This window comes from Oncorhynchus keta, chromosome 30, assembly GCF_023373465.1.
Source record: "Oncorhynchus keta strain PuntledgeMale-10-30-2019 chromosome 30, Oket_V2, whole genome shotgun sequence".
NCBI lineage: Eukaryota > Metazoa > Chordata > Actinopteri > Salmoniformes > Salmonidae > Oncorhynchus > Oncorhynchus keta.
In genome coordinates, this window is record NC_068450.1 from 54,801,166 (window position 1) to 54,821,806 (window position 20,641).

Genomic DNA, 20,641 nt, shown 5'->3' on the forward strand with positions numbered 1-20,641 from the left:
TTTTTCCAGTAATGGACAACAGTGAATTGACACAATGTGGGTAAGCCTGATCACTGGCGACGATGAGGCGGCCTACAAGGAGGAGGTCAGAGACCTGGCAGTGTGGCGCCAGAACAACAACTGTCACTAAGACCAAGGACCTGATCGCGGACTACGGGACACTGAGGGGGATGAGCACGCTCCCATCCACATCGCAGGGACTGCAGTGGAGCGGGTCAGGAGCTTCAAGTTCATCAGTGTCCAAAACACTTAAGAACTTAAAATGGTCCGCGCACAGTTGTGAAGAAGGCACATCAGCGCCTCTTGCCCCTCAAGTTGAGAAGGTTTGTCATGTACACTCTAATCCTCAAAGTTCTACGGCTGTAACACTGAGGGCATCTTGACTGGCTGCATCACTTGGTATGCCAATTGCACCGCCCTCGATTGCATGGCGCTACAGAGGGTGGTGCGGACAGCCTAGTACATCACTGGGGCTGAGCTCCCTGCCATCCAGGACCTCTATATCAGGCGGTGTTGAAAGGAAGGCCAGGAAAATCATTAAAGACTCCAACCACCCATGCCATAGAATATTTGTTCTCTCCGCTGCCACACGGCAAGCGGTACCAGTACATAACGTCTGACACCAACAGGCTCCTGAAAAGCTTCTATTCCCATGCCATAAGATTGCTAACTAAATAGCTAACAAAATGGCTACATGGACTGAGTCGACCTTTTTGTATTTTATTCTTATTTTTCGCACTCTCTCTATGCACACGACTGCACACAAACACTCACGCCATCATTTGCTCACAAACACACATGAACATACATTTATACGGACTCTACACACACACCCCCACTCACATCATCATATACCCTGCTGCTACTCTGTTTATCATATATCCTGACGCCTAGTCACCTTACCCCTATATATATCTAGCTCTATAGGGCCAATATCCCTACACATTTGTAAATATGGTACTGGAACTGAACCTGCATATATTGTAGTATGCTTGTTTTATCGTGTTCTTTTAATATCTCGTGTTTTTTGATTCTACCTTGTTTTTAGTATTACATAGTTATTGATAACTGCATTGTTGTGGTTAGAGCTTGCAATTAAGGCATTTCACTATGTTTGTGCATGTGATGTTGAAATGGGAAACTTATGGGCGAGTCCCAATATGCCACAGGGCAAACGATACTAAAAAAGCCACAGGTGGCAGATTGCGCCTTTACGCGCTCCACTCAACATGTGTAGCCTTTCTGCGGTGACCAGGACGCTCCGAATCACAGTTCACCACCGCCAGACACTGTCAGTGGCGCTGGGCGGCTTTGTGTCTGGTGGTCGGAGGTTCAAATCCGGAGCCAGCAGGCACGTAGGACCAAATTGGCTGACAACGATAGAAACAACTCGGGGGAAGTACAAAACAATAGACGATCTACGCGGACCTAGTTTGGCCACGACGGTGTATTGGCTGTTCGTGAAGGGATATGCAGATAAGAGCCATGCGATGCAGGTAAAATGAATCCCACAGTGCCTCGCTTAATTCCTTCTGTATGGCTAACTGCCTACGTGTAGTGAGTGAGTGCACGTTGTCGAACGAATTAAGGAATATCAACGTCATTTTAACGATGTAGACTAAGAAGCTAAATTCGATTTTCCATCACAATTATAATGAATGTGAATTTTAAGAATATTTCGCAAGAGAAAAGTTAAGTCACTTATTAAACTATCCAGATCATTTTCCATCAATGAATGTCGATGTAACTTGTTTTGACGACAGCTATGATTAAACACATGTAAAGGGTCGAATCTGGTCGAATCGAATCTGGTATCAGGTTAAGTATGACACTGAGTCACCGATTTTATGCTATGTATTTTTTATTAGCTAAGTAATAAGTGGTAAATGCAATTTTCGTATATACCCACACAAGCCAACAGCAAATAATATTCCATCACATATGATATGGTAAGGGCTATAGTGTATAACACAGAACCTCACACAAAGCCCGAGGTGTGGTGTATATACCACAAAACCCAGAGGTGCCTTATTGCAATTATAAACTGGTTACCAACTTAATTAGAACACTTATAATTAATTATACACTGCTCAAAAAAATAAAGGGAACACTTAAACAACACAATGTAACTCCAAGTCAATCACACTTTGTGAAATCAAACTGTCCACTTAGGAAGCAACACTGATTGACAATACATTTCACATGCTGTTGTGCAAATGGAATAGACAACAGGTGGAAATTATAGGCATTTAGCAAGACACCCCCAATAAAGGAGTAGTTCTGCAGGTGGTACCACAGACCACTTCTCAGTTCCTATGCTTCCTGGCTGATGTTTTGGTCACTTTTGAATGCTGGCGGTGCTTTCACTCTAGTGGTAGCATGAGACGGAGTCTACAACCCACACAAGTGGCTCAGGTAGTGCAGCTCATCCAGGATGGCACATCAATGCGAGCTGTGGCAAGAAGGTTTGCTGTGTCTGTCAGTGTAGTGTCCAGAGCATGGAGGCGCTACCAGGAGACAGGCCAGTACATCAGGAGACGTGGAGGAGGGCAACAACCCAGCAGCAGGACCGCTACCTCCGCCTTTGTGCAAGGAGGAGCACTGCCAGAGCCCTGCAAAATTACCTCCAGCAGGCCACAAATGTGCATGTGTCTGCTCAAACGGTCAGAAACAGACTCCATGAGGGTGGTATGAGGGCCCGATGTCCACAGGTGGGGGTTGTGCTTACAGCCCAACACCGTGCAGGACGTTTGGCATTTGCCAGAGAACACCACGATTGGCAAATTCGCCACTGGCGCCCTGTGCTCTTCACAGATGAAAGCAGGTTCACACTGAGCACGTGACAGAGTCTGGAGACGCCGTGGAGAACGTTCTGCTGCCTGCAACATCCTCCAGCATGACCGGTTTGGCGGTAGGTCAGTCATGGTGTGGGGTGGCATTTCTTTGTGGGGCCGCACAGCCTTCCAGGTGCTCGCCAGAGGTAGCCTGACTGCCATTAGGTACCAAGATGAGATCCTCAGACCCCTTGTGAGACCATATGCTGGTGCGGTTGGCCCTGGGTTCCTCCTAATGCAAGACAATGCAAGACCTCATGTGGCTGGAGTGTGTCAGCAGTTCCTGCAAGAGGAAGGCATTGACGCTATGGACTGGCCCGCCCGTTCCCCAGACCTGAATCCAATTGAACACATCTGGGACATCATGTCTCGCTCCATCCACCAACGCAACGTTGCACCACAGACTCTCCAGGAGTTGGCGAATGCTTTAGTCCAGGTCTGGGAGGAGATCCCTCAGGAGACCGTCCGCCACCTCATCAGGAGCATCCCCAGGCGTTGTAGGGAGGTCATACAGGCACGTGGAGGCCACACACACTACTGAGCCTCATTTAGACTTGTTTTAAGGACATTCCATCAAAGTTGGATCAGCCTGTCGTGTGGTTTTCCACTTTAATTTTGAGTGTGACTCCAAATCCAGACCTCCATGGGTTGATACATTTGATTTGATAATTTTTGTGTGATTTTGTTGTCATCACATTCAACGATGTAAATAAAAAAGTATTTAATAAGAATATTTCATTCATTCAGATCTAGGATGTGTTATTTTAGTGTTCCCTTTATTTTTTTGGGCAGTGTATATTTTTGGGTAATTCCCGTGGTACTTATTTCAATAGGCATAGGCTACTGACTAAAATCTGGGTTTATAATTGCAATTCAATTTTGACATGGTTTGCTGAGCTACATGCAGGTAGCCTTTTGCCCCCTGATAGGCCAACATCTAATTTCAGGGAAAAGTCCACAATGAAAATGTTTAGAATGATACATTTGCAATAGAGCTGTGACCATGATCACAATTGATAACTGCAGCACTCTCAACCGGTGCTCTCTTTTTCAGTCTCACCTCTACCCATTGAATGAATGTATACTATTGTTACACAAAAATATGGTATAAGAATACCCTATACTCATCAAGAAAACGCACAAACACCAGTACCTGGTTTCCCTTACCTATTGAAATCAAGAAGAAGAAAATAATAATGATGAAATAGACCAGTTTACTGCTGTGCTATGTCACATGTACTGTATCTATATCAATAAAGACTAGGGTAGGCCAATTTATTTTGTAGATATTCTTAACTGAAATAGAAGATCAAGGTGGTTCTGGAAGTATTCTCAGGGTGATTATTGGGTTGTATAAACATGAGTGCCCCCCCCCCACAATGCTGGCCTTCAAATTAGTTTCTAAAGTCAGGCAAGACTGCCTCTGACAGGCTTGAGCCTGCTGCCTGAGGTTCAGAGAAACAACCCTTCTCTAACTGTGTAGCCTACTAGAAACCAGTTCTTTCAAAAGGGCATAATGCTGTCTTGAACTTACATAGTTGAGTCTAATATAACCGTTACAAATGATCAGTCATTATGAGAAATAGGACTCACATGCGAGATGTCACTTCGCATAAGAAACCTTCTCTATTTGAAAAATATCCTTTTCTACAATTCTCATTTGCACTTATGAATTTACCATGTTAAATATAACTGTACTTATTTGTTTGTTAAACGTTAGCTCACAGAATGAAGGGTTTTCAAGCCTTGTACAACTTTTTTTACCCCTTCACAAACCATGGGCCAGACCAAACCGAAAGCATAATTGGCAGCAGGGCGATCCAATCATAACATTTGGAATTGAGTAGTACTGTGAAAGCCAGTATATATGGTGGTTAAATCCTTCCACATCCATCAAATTTATCATAACATATTATTGAGGGGTCAAATTGGCTCTGATATTTGTGAGATCATGATCCCCCCCCCAAGTTATGCATCTGGCTTCATGGTTGATTTGACTAAATTAGGTTAATAAGTAGTTTATATACACTGAACAAAACATTAGGAGGACCTTCCTAATATTGAGTCCACCACCTTCTTCCCTCAAAACAGCCTCAATTTGTTCGGGAATAGACTATAAGGTGTCAAAAGCATTCTACGAGGATTCTGGTCCATATTGACTCCAATGCTTCCCACAGTTGGGTCAAGTTGGTGTACATTTCCATAATCAAAGATCTTCTCTTTTCGCCCAAACCAGGTTGAACACAAGAAACTGTACGGGCCCATCTGGCGCTCGCGGTTCGGCCCGTTTGATGTGGTGAACGTGGCGTCTCCAGAGCTTATATCTCAGGTGATCCGTCAGGAGGGCCGCTTCCCGGTCCGGACAGAGCTGCCACACTGGAAGGAGTACCGCGATATGAGGGGACAGGCCTATGGACTCCATGTGGAGTGAGTGGCCGATGAACCACATCGAGGACTATTCCTAGATTGGGTGTAGGAAAGGGAATGGATAATACTTACACCCACTTTTCCCTCAAAAAATGTTGGGGCACTGAGGACATTTTAGTTCTTGTGAGCGGAAACTTTCATGTGAGAATTTTGTGCAACTCCCGCCGCACGTTTACAGTAAACCCTGCGGCTGTTCCATTACAGTTTTTGACTGTAGCCAATAGGCTATTGTGGCTATTTGAGCGTAATGTAGGTCTACTGTACCAATAAAACCAATGGAACAAATCCCATAACATTTTCACGTGGAAATAGCTTTTGATTTCTGTGATATAGTAGTGTCGTGTCTTTACTATCATTAACTGAAGACTGATAGTTTTTATCAAAGATTCTCTATAATTAGTTACTATGTGATCAACTGAATAATAACGTAATTAATTAACTATGAAATCGGGGCACCAAGGAAAAATATTCAGATTACAAAGTTATCATGTCCTAAAATAACTTTTCAGATATTTTATCTGATCAATTAGTCTTCGAATTAATGAATGATTTATTTACCTCACGTTAGTCTCATTCGAAACGTCATAAATTGTTGGTTATCTGCACGAACCCAGTCTTCACTATGAGTCATCCATACATCAATTGTCTTAAATCATTTATTTATTAACTAACTAAGTAATTCACAGAAATGAACCGGCATGGCGGCTTGTTAGACAAAGGGGCAATGGGGGTCGACTAAGAAGTCACTACAGAGTTAATTATAACCATTAAAATGCTAATCCTTTACACATGAACGCTCACTCATTCGGGAACAACTGCAATCAATATATATATTTACGCTCAGTGTGTCGTCTTGATCGCTGGTGAAAAGTCTTTATTTTGTAGAATTGTCCGTCTCTCCATCTCTCTCTCTGTCCCGGTTAGAGGGGATAGTTCAAAGTGACATTCGTTTTAGAATGGATGTTTCGGCGGTTGTCGTTCTTCGCGTTAAATGATGCCAAATTCCTAGCTGCAGACTAGTAATCAATATCAAAGACTTGTTCTTATTCTGTCGGTACCGATAGTCTTAAGAGTTTAACCATGTGGTATGGTTTTAAAAGATTCTACAACCTTTAGCCATCTCGTAATTGAGGTAAGCTTGGTCTACAACCTTTGTCTCCCTCCTAATGGAGAAAAACATGGTCTAATGATAATTTCTAAAAGTTGGGTTTTATTCAGAATGGCAGAAGAGGGCTGTCCCAGGATGTCTGACCCTAACTGGGCTCAAGGGCGGTCCTCTGAAATAGTTCAAATCAAAAGGGAATTGTATTTTTCTTCATTAAACAGTCCACAATCATATTACACCATTATACAAACAGTATCATCCTCACTCATTCATCTTATACAACAATTAGATGTAAACCTAATATCTGAGGCTATTATATAAACAACGTTATGGTAATGTGGCCACACCGTCTCTCTTGAGCTTCCCAAGTTGTGACAAACGCACCAGGTTGTAGCTGGATTCTTCACCCATCTTTTACACTTTCTCTGGAACATGAAATTTGTTCGGAACTCAAGTTCTGTGAGGTGGAAGGATTTCCTTTGTCCTCTGTGAACGTTTACCCTCTTCTCTAATACTTTGTGTCTATGAGGTCTTCTCGGGAATTTACGACCTCTGACCACAGCAGTCTGGTTGTATAAGCAGAGAGCGGGGGATGGTGCTCGCTGTACTCAGAGGGCAACGTCATGACATACCCCCCCTGGTGGTTTGGATCTTGTTTGTTCTGCAAGTTACAAATCAACATAAAATCATGAACACGTGATATCCTGTTTGTAGATCATCGTTGCAGTCCCCTCTGGTGGTTGAACTTGGTAGGCTTCTCTGAAAGCAGAGCAGTCCACCACAAGGATGGCAGTTGATGTCCAGTTGGTGATCGCCGTTGCGGTCCCTTCTAGTGATGTACCTTGGTAGGTTCCCTGGACGCTGCAAAGTACCCCAGGGAGGGCCAGGGGATGTCCTGGTTGGTGATCGCCGTTGCGATCACCCCCCCCCCCCCACCTCTGGTGGTTTACCTTGGTTGTCTCTCTGACAGCGGGGCATGCCGCCACAAGGATGGGCCGTGGGTGTCTGGATTAGGGGTCGCCTTTCCGGACCCGTCGTCTGGTCCTCGTCCAGACTGGAAGATCTGGGCAGTAACTTTGGTAGATGTTAACAACGCACACACACTCATGAAATATATATAATTACATTAATTCCCCAATGAGCTGCGTTGTGGCACTAAGTGATGGTTGTATGGGGACTTTGTTTATGGCTCTTATCACTTCCGAAGTGTCAAAGGAACTGAACTGAAAAGGAATGAAAGCATAAACAAAAGATATACAAAATATAGTTCTCACACAAAAAAACCCATCTAATTGGACTGTATTCTATATACGTCCAATGTTCTGGCAAAATGACTATCATGGCATTGTCTCTATTGCCATATCTAGGGTTTTCCTACTTGGTGTGTTGCTTAGGCACCATCCTAAGTTGATAATTATATGATAAGTTTACAACTGTAAGTTACCAGTTTTGGGCAGTCTACAGGGATGACCTATGGACTTCTGGGAAGAAACTGGTGAGTGCTGTAGAGTCAAAGGCCTAGAAGTAAATGTTCAACTTTATTCACTAAGGCTGGTATTTTGCTTGGACCCTTCTAGCATAAATCCTAATTGGATGTTCCGTTGTGCATTTATGCTTACACAAGCGCGCATGTCAAGGGAAGAAGAGCGAGTATCCTGGCAGATTACAACCTGTTCAGAATGAGTCTCAGTGTGTCGTCTTGATCGCTGGTGAAAAGTCTTTATTTTGTAGAATTGTCCGTCTCTCCCTCTCTCTCTCTGTCTTGGTTAGAGGGGATAGTTCAAAGTGACAGTCGTTTTAGAATGGTTGATCATTTCTCAAAGTTGGGTTTTATTCAGAATTGCAGAAGAGGGCTGTCCCAGGATGTCTGACCCTAACTGGGCTCAGGGGCAGTCCTCTGAAATAGTTCAAATCAAAAGGGAATTGTATTTGTCTTCATTAAACAGTCCACAATCATATTACACCATTATACAAACAGTATCATCCTCACTCATTCATCTTATACAACAATTAGATGTAAACCCCATATCTGAGGCTATTATATAAACAGCGTTATGGTAATGTGGCCACACTGTCTCCCATGAGCATCCCCAAGTTGTGACAAACGCACCAGTTCGTAGCTGGATTCTTCACCGATCTTTTACACTTTCTCTGGAAAATGAAATTTGTTCGTACCTCAAGTTCTGTGAGGTGGAAGGATTTCCTTTGTCCTCTGTGAAAGTTTACCCCCTCTCTAATACTGTGTGTCCATGAGGTCTTCTTAGGAATGTACGACCTCTGACCACAGCAGTCTGGTTGTATAAGCAGAGAGCGGGGGATGGTGCTCGCTGTACTCAGAGAGCAACGTCATGACAGTAGCTTATATGTGGTGTTCAATGCAGGCCTATATTGCATTAGCTTTTTAATAGCCTTTTTACATTATGAAACGCTTGATATTAATAATGTTTTACTTGGTCTGTAACACCATGGGCCAAATAGTTGACTGTAAATTGTATTGTATGATGCAAGAAACCACTTTACAAAATAAAATGTATTATCATTACCATACAGAGAATTAGACAAGGTAGGACATTCAATCATGTCTCAAAATACAACACTGCCCCTTTAATTAAGATGTAAGCTTTTTACCTGATTAGCTTTTCAAAGAGAGTACTCACCCCCCTTGGCATTTGTCCTATTTTGTTGCCTTACGACATTTGATTTACACAACCACCACTTTGAAGATGCAACATATATTTTGTGAAACAAACAAGAAATAAGACAAAAGAAACAGAACTTGAGCGTGCATAACTATTCACCCCCAAGTCAATACTTTGTAGAGTCACCCTTTGCAGTAATTTCAGTTGCAAGTCTCTTGGGATATGTCTCTATAAGCTTGGTACATCTAGCCACTGGGATTTTTGCCCATACTTCAAGGCAAAACTACTCCAGCTCCTTCAAGTTGGATAAGTTCCTGCTGGTGTACAGTAATCTTTAAGTCATACCACAGATTCTCAATTGGATTGAGATCTGGACTTTGACTAGGCCATTCCAAGACGTTTAAATGTTTCCCCTTAAACCACTCAAGTGTTGCTTTTGCAGTATGCTTGGTGTCATTGTGCTGCTGGAAGGTGAACCTCTGTCCCAGTCTCAAATATCTGAAACGTTTCAAAAGACAAACAGGTTTCCCTCAAGAATTTCCTTGTATTAACGCCATCCATCATTCCTTAAATTCTGACCAGTTTCCCAGTCCCTGCCGACGAAAAACATCCCCACAGCATGATGCTGCCACCACTATGCTTTACTGGTGTTCTCCGGGGGGGATAGTATTCTCGGGGTGATGAGAGGTGTTGGGTTTGTGCCAGACATAGCGTTTTCCTTGATGGCCAAAAAGCTACGTTTTTGTCTCATCTGACCAGAGTACCTTCTTCCATATGTTTGGGGAGTCTCCCACATGCCTTTTGGCGAACACCAAACATGTTAGCTTATTTTTGTCTTTCAGCAATGGCTTTTTTCTGGCCACTCTTCCATAAAGTCCAGCTCTGTGGAGTGTACGGCTTAAAGTGGTCCTATGGACAGATACTCCAGTCTCCACTGTGGAGCTTTGCAGCTCCTTCGGGGTTATCCTTAGTCTCTTTGTTGCCTCTCTGATTAATGCCCTCCTTGCCTGGTCCGTGAGTTTCGGTGGGCAGCCCTCTCTTGGCAGGTTTGTTGAGGTGCCATATTATTTCCATTGTTTAAATAATGGATTTAAATGGTTCTCTGTGGGATGTTCAAAGTTTCTGATATTTTTTTTAGAACCCAACCCTGATCTGTACTTCTCCACAACTTTGTCCCTGACCTGTTTGGAGAGCTCCTTGGTCTTCATGGTGCCCCTTGCTTGGTGGTGCCCCTTGCTTGGTGGTGTTGCTGGGGCCTTTCAGAACACGTGTGTGTGTGTGTGTGTGTGTGTGTGTGTGTGTGTGTGTGTATACATACTGAGATCATGTGACACTTAGATTGCACTCAGGTGGACTTTATTTAATTTATTATGTGTCTTCTGAAGGTAATTGGTGCACCAGATTTTATTTAGGGGCTTCATAGCAAAGGGTTGTAATGCAAAGAAAATAGGAAAAACGCCAAGGGGTGAATACTTTTGCAAGGCACTGTATATTTAAGCAATAAGGCACCTCGGGGTTGTGGTATATGGCCAATATACCACAGCTAAGGGATGATCTTATGCACGACACAACATGGAGTGGCTAGATACAGCCTGTCAGAAAAATCAGCATTCAGGGCTCGAACTACCCAGTTCATAATTTTGATACGATCACAGAAAAAAAAACGTGAATCTATACAGTGCAAACTAATGCGGCGAACTCAAGAAAGTTAAGTCTCTGCATGGCATTTCTTCAGCGCGCCAGTCCTGGAGGAGGTGCGCCGCATAGAGGGAACATTGCTTACACACTATGCTTCAAAGATACACTACGACTGTTATTGGTAATACATCATTGCCTTGGGTAAAAGCAATGTTGGTCTGGTTTGAGGAAACCATGGTCCAACAGGTAAACTTGTTTCAGTAGTTCCTCCAACTCAACATTATCCATCTAACCTACAGGTAACTGCCAAAATAAAGGAAACGCCAACATAGCGTCTTACATGGGGCATTGGGCCGCCGCTAGTCGCCAGAAAAGCTTGAATGCGCCTTCGCATAGATTCTACAAGTGTCTGGAACTCTATTGGAGTGACACCATTATTCCATGAGAATGTAATCGTTTTGTTGATGGTGGTGGAAAGAGCTGTCTCAGACACCACTCTATAATCTTCCAGAAGTGTTCAATTGGGTTGAGATCTAGTGACTGACATACACACTTTAAACCCCCTTCGCTCCATTGAGAATTTCAATTTCAAAAGTCACTAGCCACGGTAGCCAAAATAATAGGCAACTGGGCATTTTTAGACATGACCCGAAACTTGGTGGGATGTTCCCCTGCTTAATTAACTCAGGAACCACACCTGTTTGAAAGCAGCTGCTTTCAATATACTTTATATCCCTCGTTACTGAAGTTCTCTTTATTTTGGCCATGACCTGTAGATATACCTCCATCCCTTTTATTCTGAATATCTACTGTAGATTCACTGTCTGTCTCCTCTCCTCTCCTACAGTAAAGGCCTACAGTGGTACCGTATCCGTAGTGTCCTGAATCCAAAGATGCTGAAGCTGGCGGAGGTGTCTGCGTACGCGCCTGTCATCCACCAGGTGGTAGGGGACCTGCTACAGCGTATTGAGAGGCTCCGCCTCCGCAGTCAGGACCAAACCACCGTACCAGACCTCACCGCAGAGCTCTACAAGTTTGGCTTTGAAGGTGTGATACCATTGGTTCATTCAGTATTTTTTTATGCCCCTTCAGAAAAACACACACATCCAGTGGGGTTGGAAGCCAGGGTCTGCCACAGTGCCCATAGAGCAGCTTAGGTGCCTTGCTCAGGGGCACAACGGCAGGAGATGGCATCTCGGATACCTAGAATCCCAGCAGCTCTGTGTAGTCCTCATTGTTCACTGTGTTCTGTCCATCCCTGCAGGGATCTCTTCCATCCTGTTTGAGACGCGGCTGGGTTGTCTGCAGGAGGAGATCCCTAAGGACACGCTGAAGTTCATCGCTGCAGCCAACGACATGCTAACCCTGTCTGAGACCGTCCTCTTCCTCCCGCTCTGGACACGCAACATCTTGCCCTTCTGGAAACGATTTATCCAAGCCTGGGACGACCTGGTGAATGTAGGTATGTTTGCAAATAATGTCAGGCACTCCTTCTATTGAGCGACAAGCGGACTTAAATGTGTAGGTAGGTGGAAAGAAGACATGGTAGGTTCGACCTCCACAATGCAAGCATATGGTTGTTTCTATTGCCCTGTCAATTGCACGTCAGCCGCTAAGCACCGTTGAGAAGTGTCGGAAATCGCAGACCTATGTGGGAACTTTGTTAATGTGGGAGGCGACCCGTCTGCCTAGGGAGACTAACTGTTGAGCTATGTTCACTATTGAGACTCATTTTGTGTGTGTTTGTGTGCGTCCCCTGCATGAACGTGTGTGTTCAATGTATTTCTACATAAACCCTCAGCTCAGGGTCTGATTGACCATAAGTTGGCGCAGATGGATGCCCAGGTGCTTGCTGGGAAGAAGTTGGACGGGATGTATCTCACCTACCTGCTGTCCTGTGATAAACTGACCCTGGGAGAGGTGTACATCAGCATCACAGAGCTGTTGCTGGGCGGAGTGGACACGGTGAGAGGAGAGGGTCATGGGAGGTCATACAGAGAGGAGGGTGGTGCCATACACAACAGCAGGTTCACGTTCAGTAGGGTACACCGTAAACAAACCTTTTGAAACAGAAAATGAACATGTGAATTTCTCATTGGCAAAATGCTATTATTTCCTCTATATTTCAGTGTTTTCTTCTGTTTTGTGACTACTGGACACGTCCTAGGGAATGGGTGGAGGTGTATTTTGGCTTTAAGATTAGATGATTCTGCCTAGGCCATAAATACTGAGACCATTTCCTTTAGTTTGTTGACATATGTATTTGCAGTGTAACTTTAAAAAAAAAAAAATTTGTGGGTACAAAATGTAGTCGTACACAAACGCATGTAACCACAGACATACACACAGTAACCATACAAACACAGCAGGACCTGCCTGACTGCATTCCCTGGTGCAGTCTGGGCTTGTCTTTGTCAAGAGCCACTTGCTGCTATCTGGGATTTGTTGCGGAGTAAAACGCCAAGCCTCGAGCTCTATTTATTCCACCTTCTATGTAACGTCATCAAGATAAAAATGTGTTTTGCTCACTGGAAATCAGTGTTTTCACTTTTATTCAATGACTAGATGTCACTTGAAATGATCTAATGTTCCAAAGTAATTCCTCAGCTGCTTTAATGATTAATTGATGTCAATAAATGTTGATGATCACTTGATAACTTGTCTCTGATACAGCCTCCACCACTCCCTCAACTTTTACTTAAATTTTTTTTTTTTAAACATCAGCATTTTAATTGTCCAAGTCAAATTTCCCCGCAGGGACAATAAAGTATACTGAACAAAAATCTAAACGCAACAATTTCAAAGATTTTACTGAGTTACAGTTCATTTAAGGAAATGAGTCAATTGAAATGTATTAATTAGGCCCTAATCTATGGATTTCACATGACTGGGAACACAGATATACATCTGTTGGTCACAGATACCTTAACCAGAAGGGGACTAGGGTTCCAATTTTGGAACACCCCCCCACGTTCAGCTGGAAGGTGGCGCATGGAACGCAAAAATATTCCTAAAAATATTTAACCTCCACATATTAACAAGTCCAATGGCTCAAATGAAAGATAAACACCTTGTTTATCTACCCAGCAAGATTTCTAAAATGTTTTACGGCGAAAACATAGCACATATTTATGTCAAACCACCACCGAAGACACAGCTAATTTGCATAGCCAAGTTGAAAAAAATATGCAATCAACAAACGCAGGATTAAAAGAAAAATAATGCACTAACCTTTTGAAATCTTCATCAGATGACAGTAATATAACATGTTACACAGTACATTTATGTTTTTTTTCAATAATATGCTATATATATATCCATAAATCTCTGTTTACAATGATGCATCGTTCAAAAAATGCTACTCAAATGTCCTGAGAAATGACGATAGCTCCGGCAGATAACGTCAGCTAACAAGGAATACACATCATAAACTTTGACTAAATATGCATGTTCTACATATATATAGTTAGATACACTTCTTCTGAATGCAATCGCTGTGTTACATTTATTTTTAACGTTACAGGTTTCGTTCACTAGGCTATACTATGAGTCGGCGCTCAAAAAGTAGCATTATGGCTCCTCTATCTTGGAGTCCACATAAACCCAAATTTACCACATAAATATTCCCTTACCTTTGCTGTTCTTCCATCAGAAGACCTGGAAGGAATTATACTTACCAAAAACAGCGTTTAGTTTTGCAGTCTGTGTCTTTCGGTTCTCAAACACGACACATTTCGGTTGAAATGTAGCCAAAAGTCAAGTGGATGCGCACCAAAACGTCGAACTTACATATTATATGTCAATTAAACTTGTCAAACTAACTTCATAATCAAGCTTTAACATGTTATAAAGGTGTACAGCAATCGTGAGGACGAACAGAAACGCATGCATTGTATAATCGATCTTGGAAAAAAGACAGGACCTGAGCAGAGCGCGCATAAAAGTGACCTGTTTTTTTCGCGTGACCGAAAGGTTTCGGCCTGCCAAAACTCTCGTGAGCACGCGATTCTCACAATGAGAAGCCACATTGAAAGCTGAGATCGCACTGAAGACAGAGAGACTGTTCCCAGACCTGTAACTGCTTGGGAAGGGTGGGGGCGATGACGTCAAAGTTGGGCCAACTTTTCTGATGACAAGAGAGAGTTTGGGAGAATGACTGCCCTGAGAGTTCTGCTTTACATACAGACATAATTTAAACGGTTTTAGAAGCTTTAGAGTGTTTTCTATTCAATAATATTTTTTATTTGCATATATTAGCAACTTTTGACCCCAAAAAATTATGTTTACTATGGGCACGCAATTACTCCAGCGGGGGCAGTAGACAGCGCTATCCCCAACAGGTTTTAAAAGAAAAAGTAGGGCCTGCCGAGTGGCACAGCGGTCTAAGGCACTGCAGTGCTTGAGCTGTCACTACAGATCCAGGTTCGATCCAAGTTCGATCCCGGACTGTGTCGCAGCCGGCCGCGACTGGGAGACCCATGAGGTGACGCATAATTGTCCCAGCGTCATCCGGGAACCCCGAGTCTCTGGTGGCACAGCTAGCACTGCGATGCAGTGCCTTAGACCACTGTGCCACCCGGGAGGCCTTTAATCGGCTTCTTGATGTGCCACACCTGTCAGGTGTATGGATTATCTCGGCAAAGGAGAAATGCTCACTAACAGTTGTGCACAACATTTGAGAGAAATAAGCTTTTTGTGAGTGGACAATTTCTAGGATCACTTCACCCTAAGTAAACCCCTCTTTCTTTCTATCGTCCTTCTCCTTTCGCCTCAGACGTCCAACACCTTGTCGTGGGCATTGTACCAGTTGGCCCGCGACGCCGCGTCTCAGGACAGGCTGTACCTTGAGATCATGTCCGTGTGTCCGGGAAGACAGCAGCCCAGATCAGAGGACCTGAGCAGGATGCCCTACCTGAAGGCTGTCATCAAGGAGACTCTGAGGTGAACACACACACGCACATAGGCACAGATGCATGTAGATGTACACACATCCAGGTTCTAAGGTGAACACACACACACACGCGAGCGCACCAAGAACAGCAACCTGCAATTGGCCTCTTGTTTTGAGCATGCCTGGTCAAAGAGATTGTGTGCGTGCATGTGCTTTTCCCTTTCCCTAATTATACGGATGATGATAATGACTGATAAGTGAGTGCAGAGGGTCAAGGTATGGGACATGCCTTTTGGACAGTGTGTATAAGGGGGGCGGCGGCAGTGTCCTTATATAACCTGAACGGTGTGTTCAAATGTTGTAAAGAACAGGTGTAAACTAACACTGAAATGCTTACGGGCCCTTCCCAACAATGCAGAATACAATATATATATTTTTTATAATATTAATAAATAAAAAGCATTAACACAAGGAATAAATACACAATAAGTCATGTTTACTTGGCTATATACACGAGGTATCAATACTAAGTCGATGTGCCGATATATGCGGTAATTGAGGTAGATATGCACATATCGGTAGGGGTAAAGTGACTAGGCAACAGGATAGGATAGATAATAGACAGAAGCAGCATTGTATGTGATGAGGGTGGATGTGTGTGTGTGGCAAATGTGTGCCTGTGTTACCTGTGGTTGAGTGTGTCAAGAGAATTTAGTTCTCGTGTTCATTAACCAATATAGTTCACAAGCCGTCTCACATTGTCTGCCACCTGTTAAACAATAATACAAGCCCAAGGGCTCTCCCCTCCCTGGATGGGGACAGAATGTCCTGTAAGGAACACAGTATTCCAGCCGGTCTGACAATAGCTCCATTAGTTTCTAACAAGGAACAGAAAGTCTTTGTTCTAATTCAGAACTAAAACCACACACATTATGTTCAGTGTTATAATTATAATAAGATTCATACATTCATACAGTGACAGTAGTATTCTTTTTAGTTATAGTTCTACGTTAAATGTATTCATCCATTAGTCATTATTCATGAAAATCCCATAACCTGTGTGTGTGTGTGTGTGTGTGTGTGTTAGTGCAAGTATGTGTCAAAAAGGGTCAATGCAGATAGTTCAGGTAGCTACAGTTGAAGTCGGAAGTTTACATACAAATATGTTGGATTCATTAAAACTCCACGCATTTCTTGTTAACAAACTATCGTTTTGGCAAGTCAGTTGGGACATCTACTTTGTGCATGACACAAGTCATTTTTCCAACAATTGTTTACAGACAGATTATTTCACTTATAATTCACTGTATCACAATTCCAGTGGGTTAGAAGTTTACATACACTAAGTTAACTGTGCCTTTTAAACAGCTTGGAAAATTCCAGAAAACGATGTCATGGCTTTAGAAGCTTCTGATAGGCTAATTGACATCATTTGAGTCAATTGGAGGTGTACCTATGGATGTATTTCAGGGCCTACCTTCAAACTAGGTGCCTTTTCGCTTGACATCATGGAAAATCTAAAGAAATCAGCCAAGACCTCAGAAAAAAAATGTAGACCTCCACAAGTCTGGAAATTTCTCCCAAGGATGAACCAAAACACCTGAAGGTACCACATTCATCTGTACAAACAATAGTATGCAAGTATAAACAGCATGGGACCACGGAGACGTCATACCGCTCAGGAAGGAGACACGTTCTGTCTCCTAGAGATGAACGTACTTTGGTGTGAAAAGTGCAAATCAATCGCAGAACAACAGCAAAGGACCTTGTGGAGATGCTGGAAGAAACAGGTACAAAAGTATCTATATCCACAGTAAAACGAGTCCTATATCGACATAACCTGAAAGGCCACTCAGCAAGGAAGAAGCCACTGCTCCAAAACCTCCATAAAAAAGCCAGACTACGGTTTGCAACTGCACATGGGGACAAAGATCGTACTTTTTGGAGAAATGTCTTCTGGTCTGATAAAACAAAAATAGAACTGTTTGGCCATATTGACCATCGTTATGTTGGAGGAAAAAGGGGGAGGCTTGCAAGCCGAAGAACACTATCCCACCCGTGAAGCTCGGGGTTGGCATCATGTTATGGGGGTGCTTCACAAAATAGATGGCATCATGAGGAAAGAAAATTATGTGGATATATTGAAGCAACATCTCAAGACATCAGTCAGGAAGTTAAAGCTTGGTCGCAAATGGGTCTTCCAAATGGACAATGACCCCAAGCATACTTCCAAAGTTGTGGCAAAATGGCTTAAGGACAACAAAGTCAAGGTATTGGAGTGACCATCACAAAGCCCTGACCTCAATCCTATAGAAAATGTGTAGGCAGAACTGAAAAGGCGTGTGCGAGCAAGGCGGCCTACAAACCTGACTCAGTTACACCAGCTCTGTCAGGAGGAATGGGCCAAAATTCACCCAACTTATTGTGGGAAGCTTGTGGAAGGCTACCTGAAACATTTGACCCAGGTTAAACAATGTAACTAGAAGCTGTTCAGGAGCCTTTTGCTCCCAGACTTAGTGGTCCAGTACTGTTTGCTGTGTGGTAGCAGAGAGAACAGTTGATGAATTGGGTGGTTGGAGTCTTTGACAATTTTTAGGGCCTTCCTCTGACACCAGCTAGTATGGAAATCCTGAATGACAGGCTTATAGAAAGAAATTGGCCCCCTCCACAGCTTCCTATATGGTCATAGCCATTTCTCCCGTGTGTCCTTAATTGTCTAATGATTCAAATGCTCAATAACAGCATCTAGGTCAGAATCACAACCTGCCATTGCCAACTCTCTCTGGTGTTTAGGTGTATTAAAACTTCACTAAATACCAATGCTAAGTACCTTAGTACCTTACTGAACATTCCTAGCCACACAAAGGTTTATTTAAGGCAGTCCTACAGAGGCTTCCATGTTGCTGAAGCTGTTCTCTCTGCAGGATGTACCCTGTAGTTCCAGGGAATGGCCGTCTAACCGTAGACAATGACGTTGTTGTGGACAACTACTGGTTCCCAAAGAAGGTAGGGGCAGGCGATGACAAGAGAAAGATAAACACCACTCTCTTTCACCTTTGTCAATACTTAAGATTTTTTTTATTTTATCCCCCGAAGGATGTGACGTAATTTCCATGAAATTCTGTCACTCTCTTTACCTCCTATATATCTACTTCTTCCTATTCCCCTCTCCCAGACCCAGTTCCATCTGTGTCACTATGCTGCCAGTCATGACGAGGGGGAGTTTGTGGATGCAGAGTGTTTCAGGCCTGAGCGTTGGCTGCGAGGGGACCAAGAGTCATACCAACACCACCCCTACAGCTCCATACCCTTCGGGGTGGGCGTGAGAGCCTGTGTGGGCAAGAGAGTGGCAGAGCTAGAGATGTACTTTGCCCTCTCCAGGGTGAATAAGAGAAGTATTTCATTGAGATTTTCGAGGAAGTATTGAGTAATAAAAAGCCATCAGTGCCAAAATGATGTTACAAGACTGTTGAAGGTGATTGTTGTTGGATGGTTTTGTCCATCATTTGTGGTGATTTGGCTAATGGTAAGTCCCCAGAAGCAATCTGAGAGAGTGTGGGAACTTAAGTGTGCAACACTTACTACAGGGGTGACGAACCCCATTTTTATGAGCTGCGCAATATTCTGCTTTTACTACTCCAGTTGGCAAAATTTGGCATGGGATATTATAAAATACTTAATTTTATGGTTGTAAACTGATTCTCTGGCTAGAGAGACGTCAGACAACCAGGTGGCCCATTAACACTAAACCCTTGACCTTGAACTCTTGTCGCCCCGCTACAGCTGATGCAGCATTATGAGATCCAGCCAGAGGACGGGGCCCCGACCACAGAGCCCAAGACTAGAACACTGCTCATCCCGTCCAAACCCATCAACCTGCGCTTCTTACCCAGAGCCTGAGGAGGGTGCCAGGGAGTTATAGAAAGGGATTGACAGGAGGGCCTGGTGTTGTACTGTGATGTGGTAACCTCCAGTCCCCTAGATCCCCTTAAACATAGCCGCAGGAAGTAGTTTGGGTGGGGGGCGATGCTGAAAAATAAAGTTTGCTCGTGATGGCTATATCGGTCTGCTAATACAGGACTATTAAAGTATTATACTTTTGTGAAAAATATTTACATTACATTTACATTTAAGTCATTTAGCAGACGCTCTTATCCAGAGCGACTTACAAATATATGTACATTTTTTTAATGCTGATTTTTCAGGGGGTGCAGTAGCACCCTCAGCACCCCTATTTCCTGTGGCTATGCCCTCAAATCAAATCTGATTCATATCAGGCATATCAGAGGTGGGGCAGGAGGGTAGCCTAGTGGTTAGAGTGTTGGACTAGTAACCGGAAGGCTGCAAGTTCATATCCCTGAGTTGACAAGGTACAAATCTGTTATTCTGCCCCTAAACAGGCAGTTAACCCACTGTTCCTAGGCCGTCATTGAAAATAAGAATTTGTTCTTCAACTAAAAAAAAAAAGAGGTGGGACCTTTGTTCTGTTGACCTTTACTACGACACCAATACTTACTGCCCCTTAATAAATGCACATTGGTGTTGAGGAGAAATGTGTGTGTGTGAAGGGCATTATAATATCATTAGATGCTAATACACTTTGAATATTTGTCTAGGGTATTGGCCATCAACCTTTTACTGCATTAAAAGTCTTTGAAATGTGAACTTATGTGCCCACATTGTTTTCCTATGTCCTATATTAGCATTTAACAAGTGCTGGTCCATACACAGATTAAAAGATGGGTTTTTATTTACGTTAAATATTAGTTTGTATTGATGTTATTTATTAGGTTTTACTAAAGGGGAAAAGTAAGTTGTGTTAAATACAGTAGGTTGCAACTTGAAATATATAGGTTTGTTAATAATATAACATAACAGTTGGCGTTGAATCATATATTTGGTTTCAACAAATGTAGTTTTATTTTATTTATTTAGAACATAACTCATTTACTTGTAACTTGTTGAAGCATATCTTTTTTTACAGTACAGGCCACATAGGCACCAATACTGTCGGCAGTTTTATGGATGATTAGGCCTACATTTTACATCTCACATGTGGGCTATATTATAGGCCCATAGCCAACCTAGACATATTTATTAAGTAGCC

The 20,641-nt window shown here is 43.1% G+C and overlaps 1 protein-coding gene across 1 annotated transcript; it reads left to right on the forward strand.

The window, feature by feature from the left end:
• Window positions 1-1,166: 1,166 nt before the first annotated feature.
• Window positions 1,167-20,199, forward strand: LOC118363755 (sterol 26-hydroxylase, mitochondrial). The gene is made up of 9 exons (XM_035744941.2): window positions 1,167-1,496; window positions 5,071-5,261; window positions 11,491-11,690; window positions 11,908-12,105; window positions 12,445-12,608; window positions 15,418-15,584; window positions 18,459-18,540; window positions 18,710-18,916; window positions 19,318-20,199. The coding sequence occupies exons 1-9, from the start codon at window positions 1,230-1,232 to the stop codon at window positions 19,432-19,434; spliced, it is 1,593 nt and encodes a 530-aa protein (XP_035600834.1). The 5' UTR covers window positions 1,167-1,229; the 3' UTR covers window positions 19,435-20,199.
• Window positions 20,200-20,641: the final 442 nt, after the last annotated feature.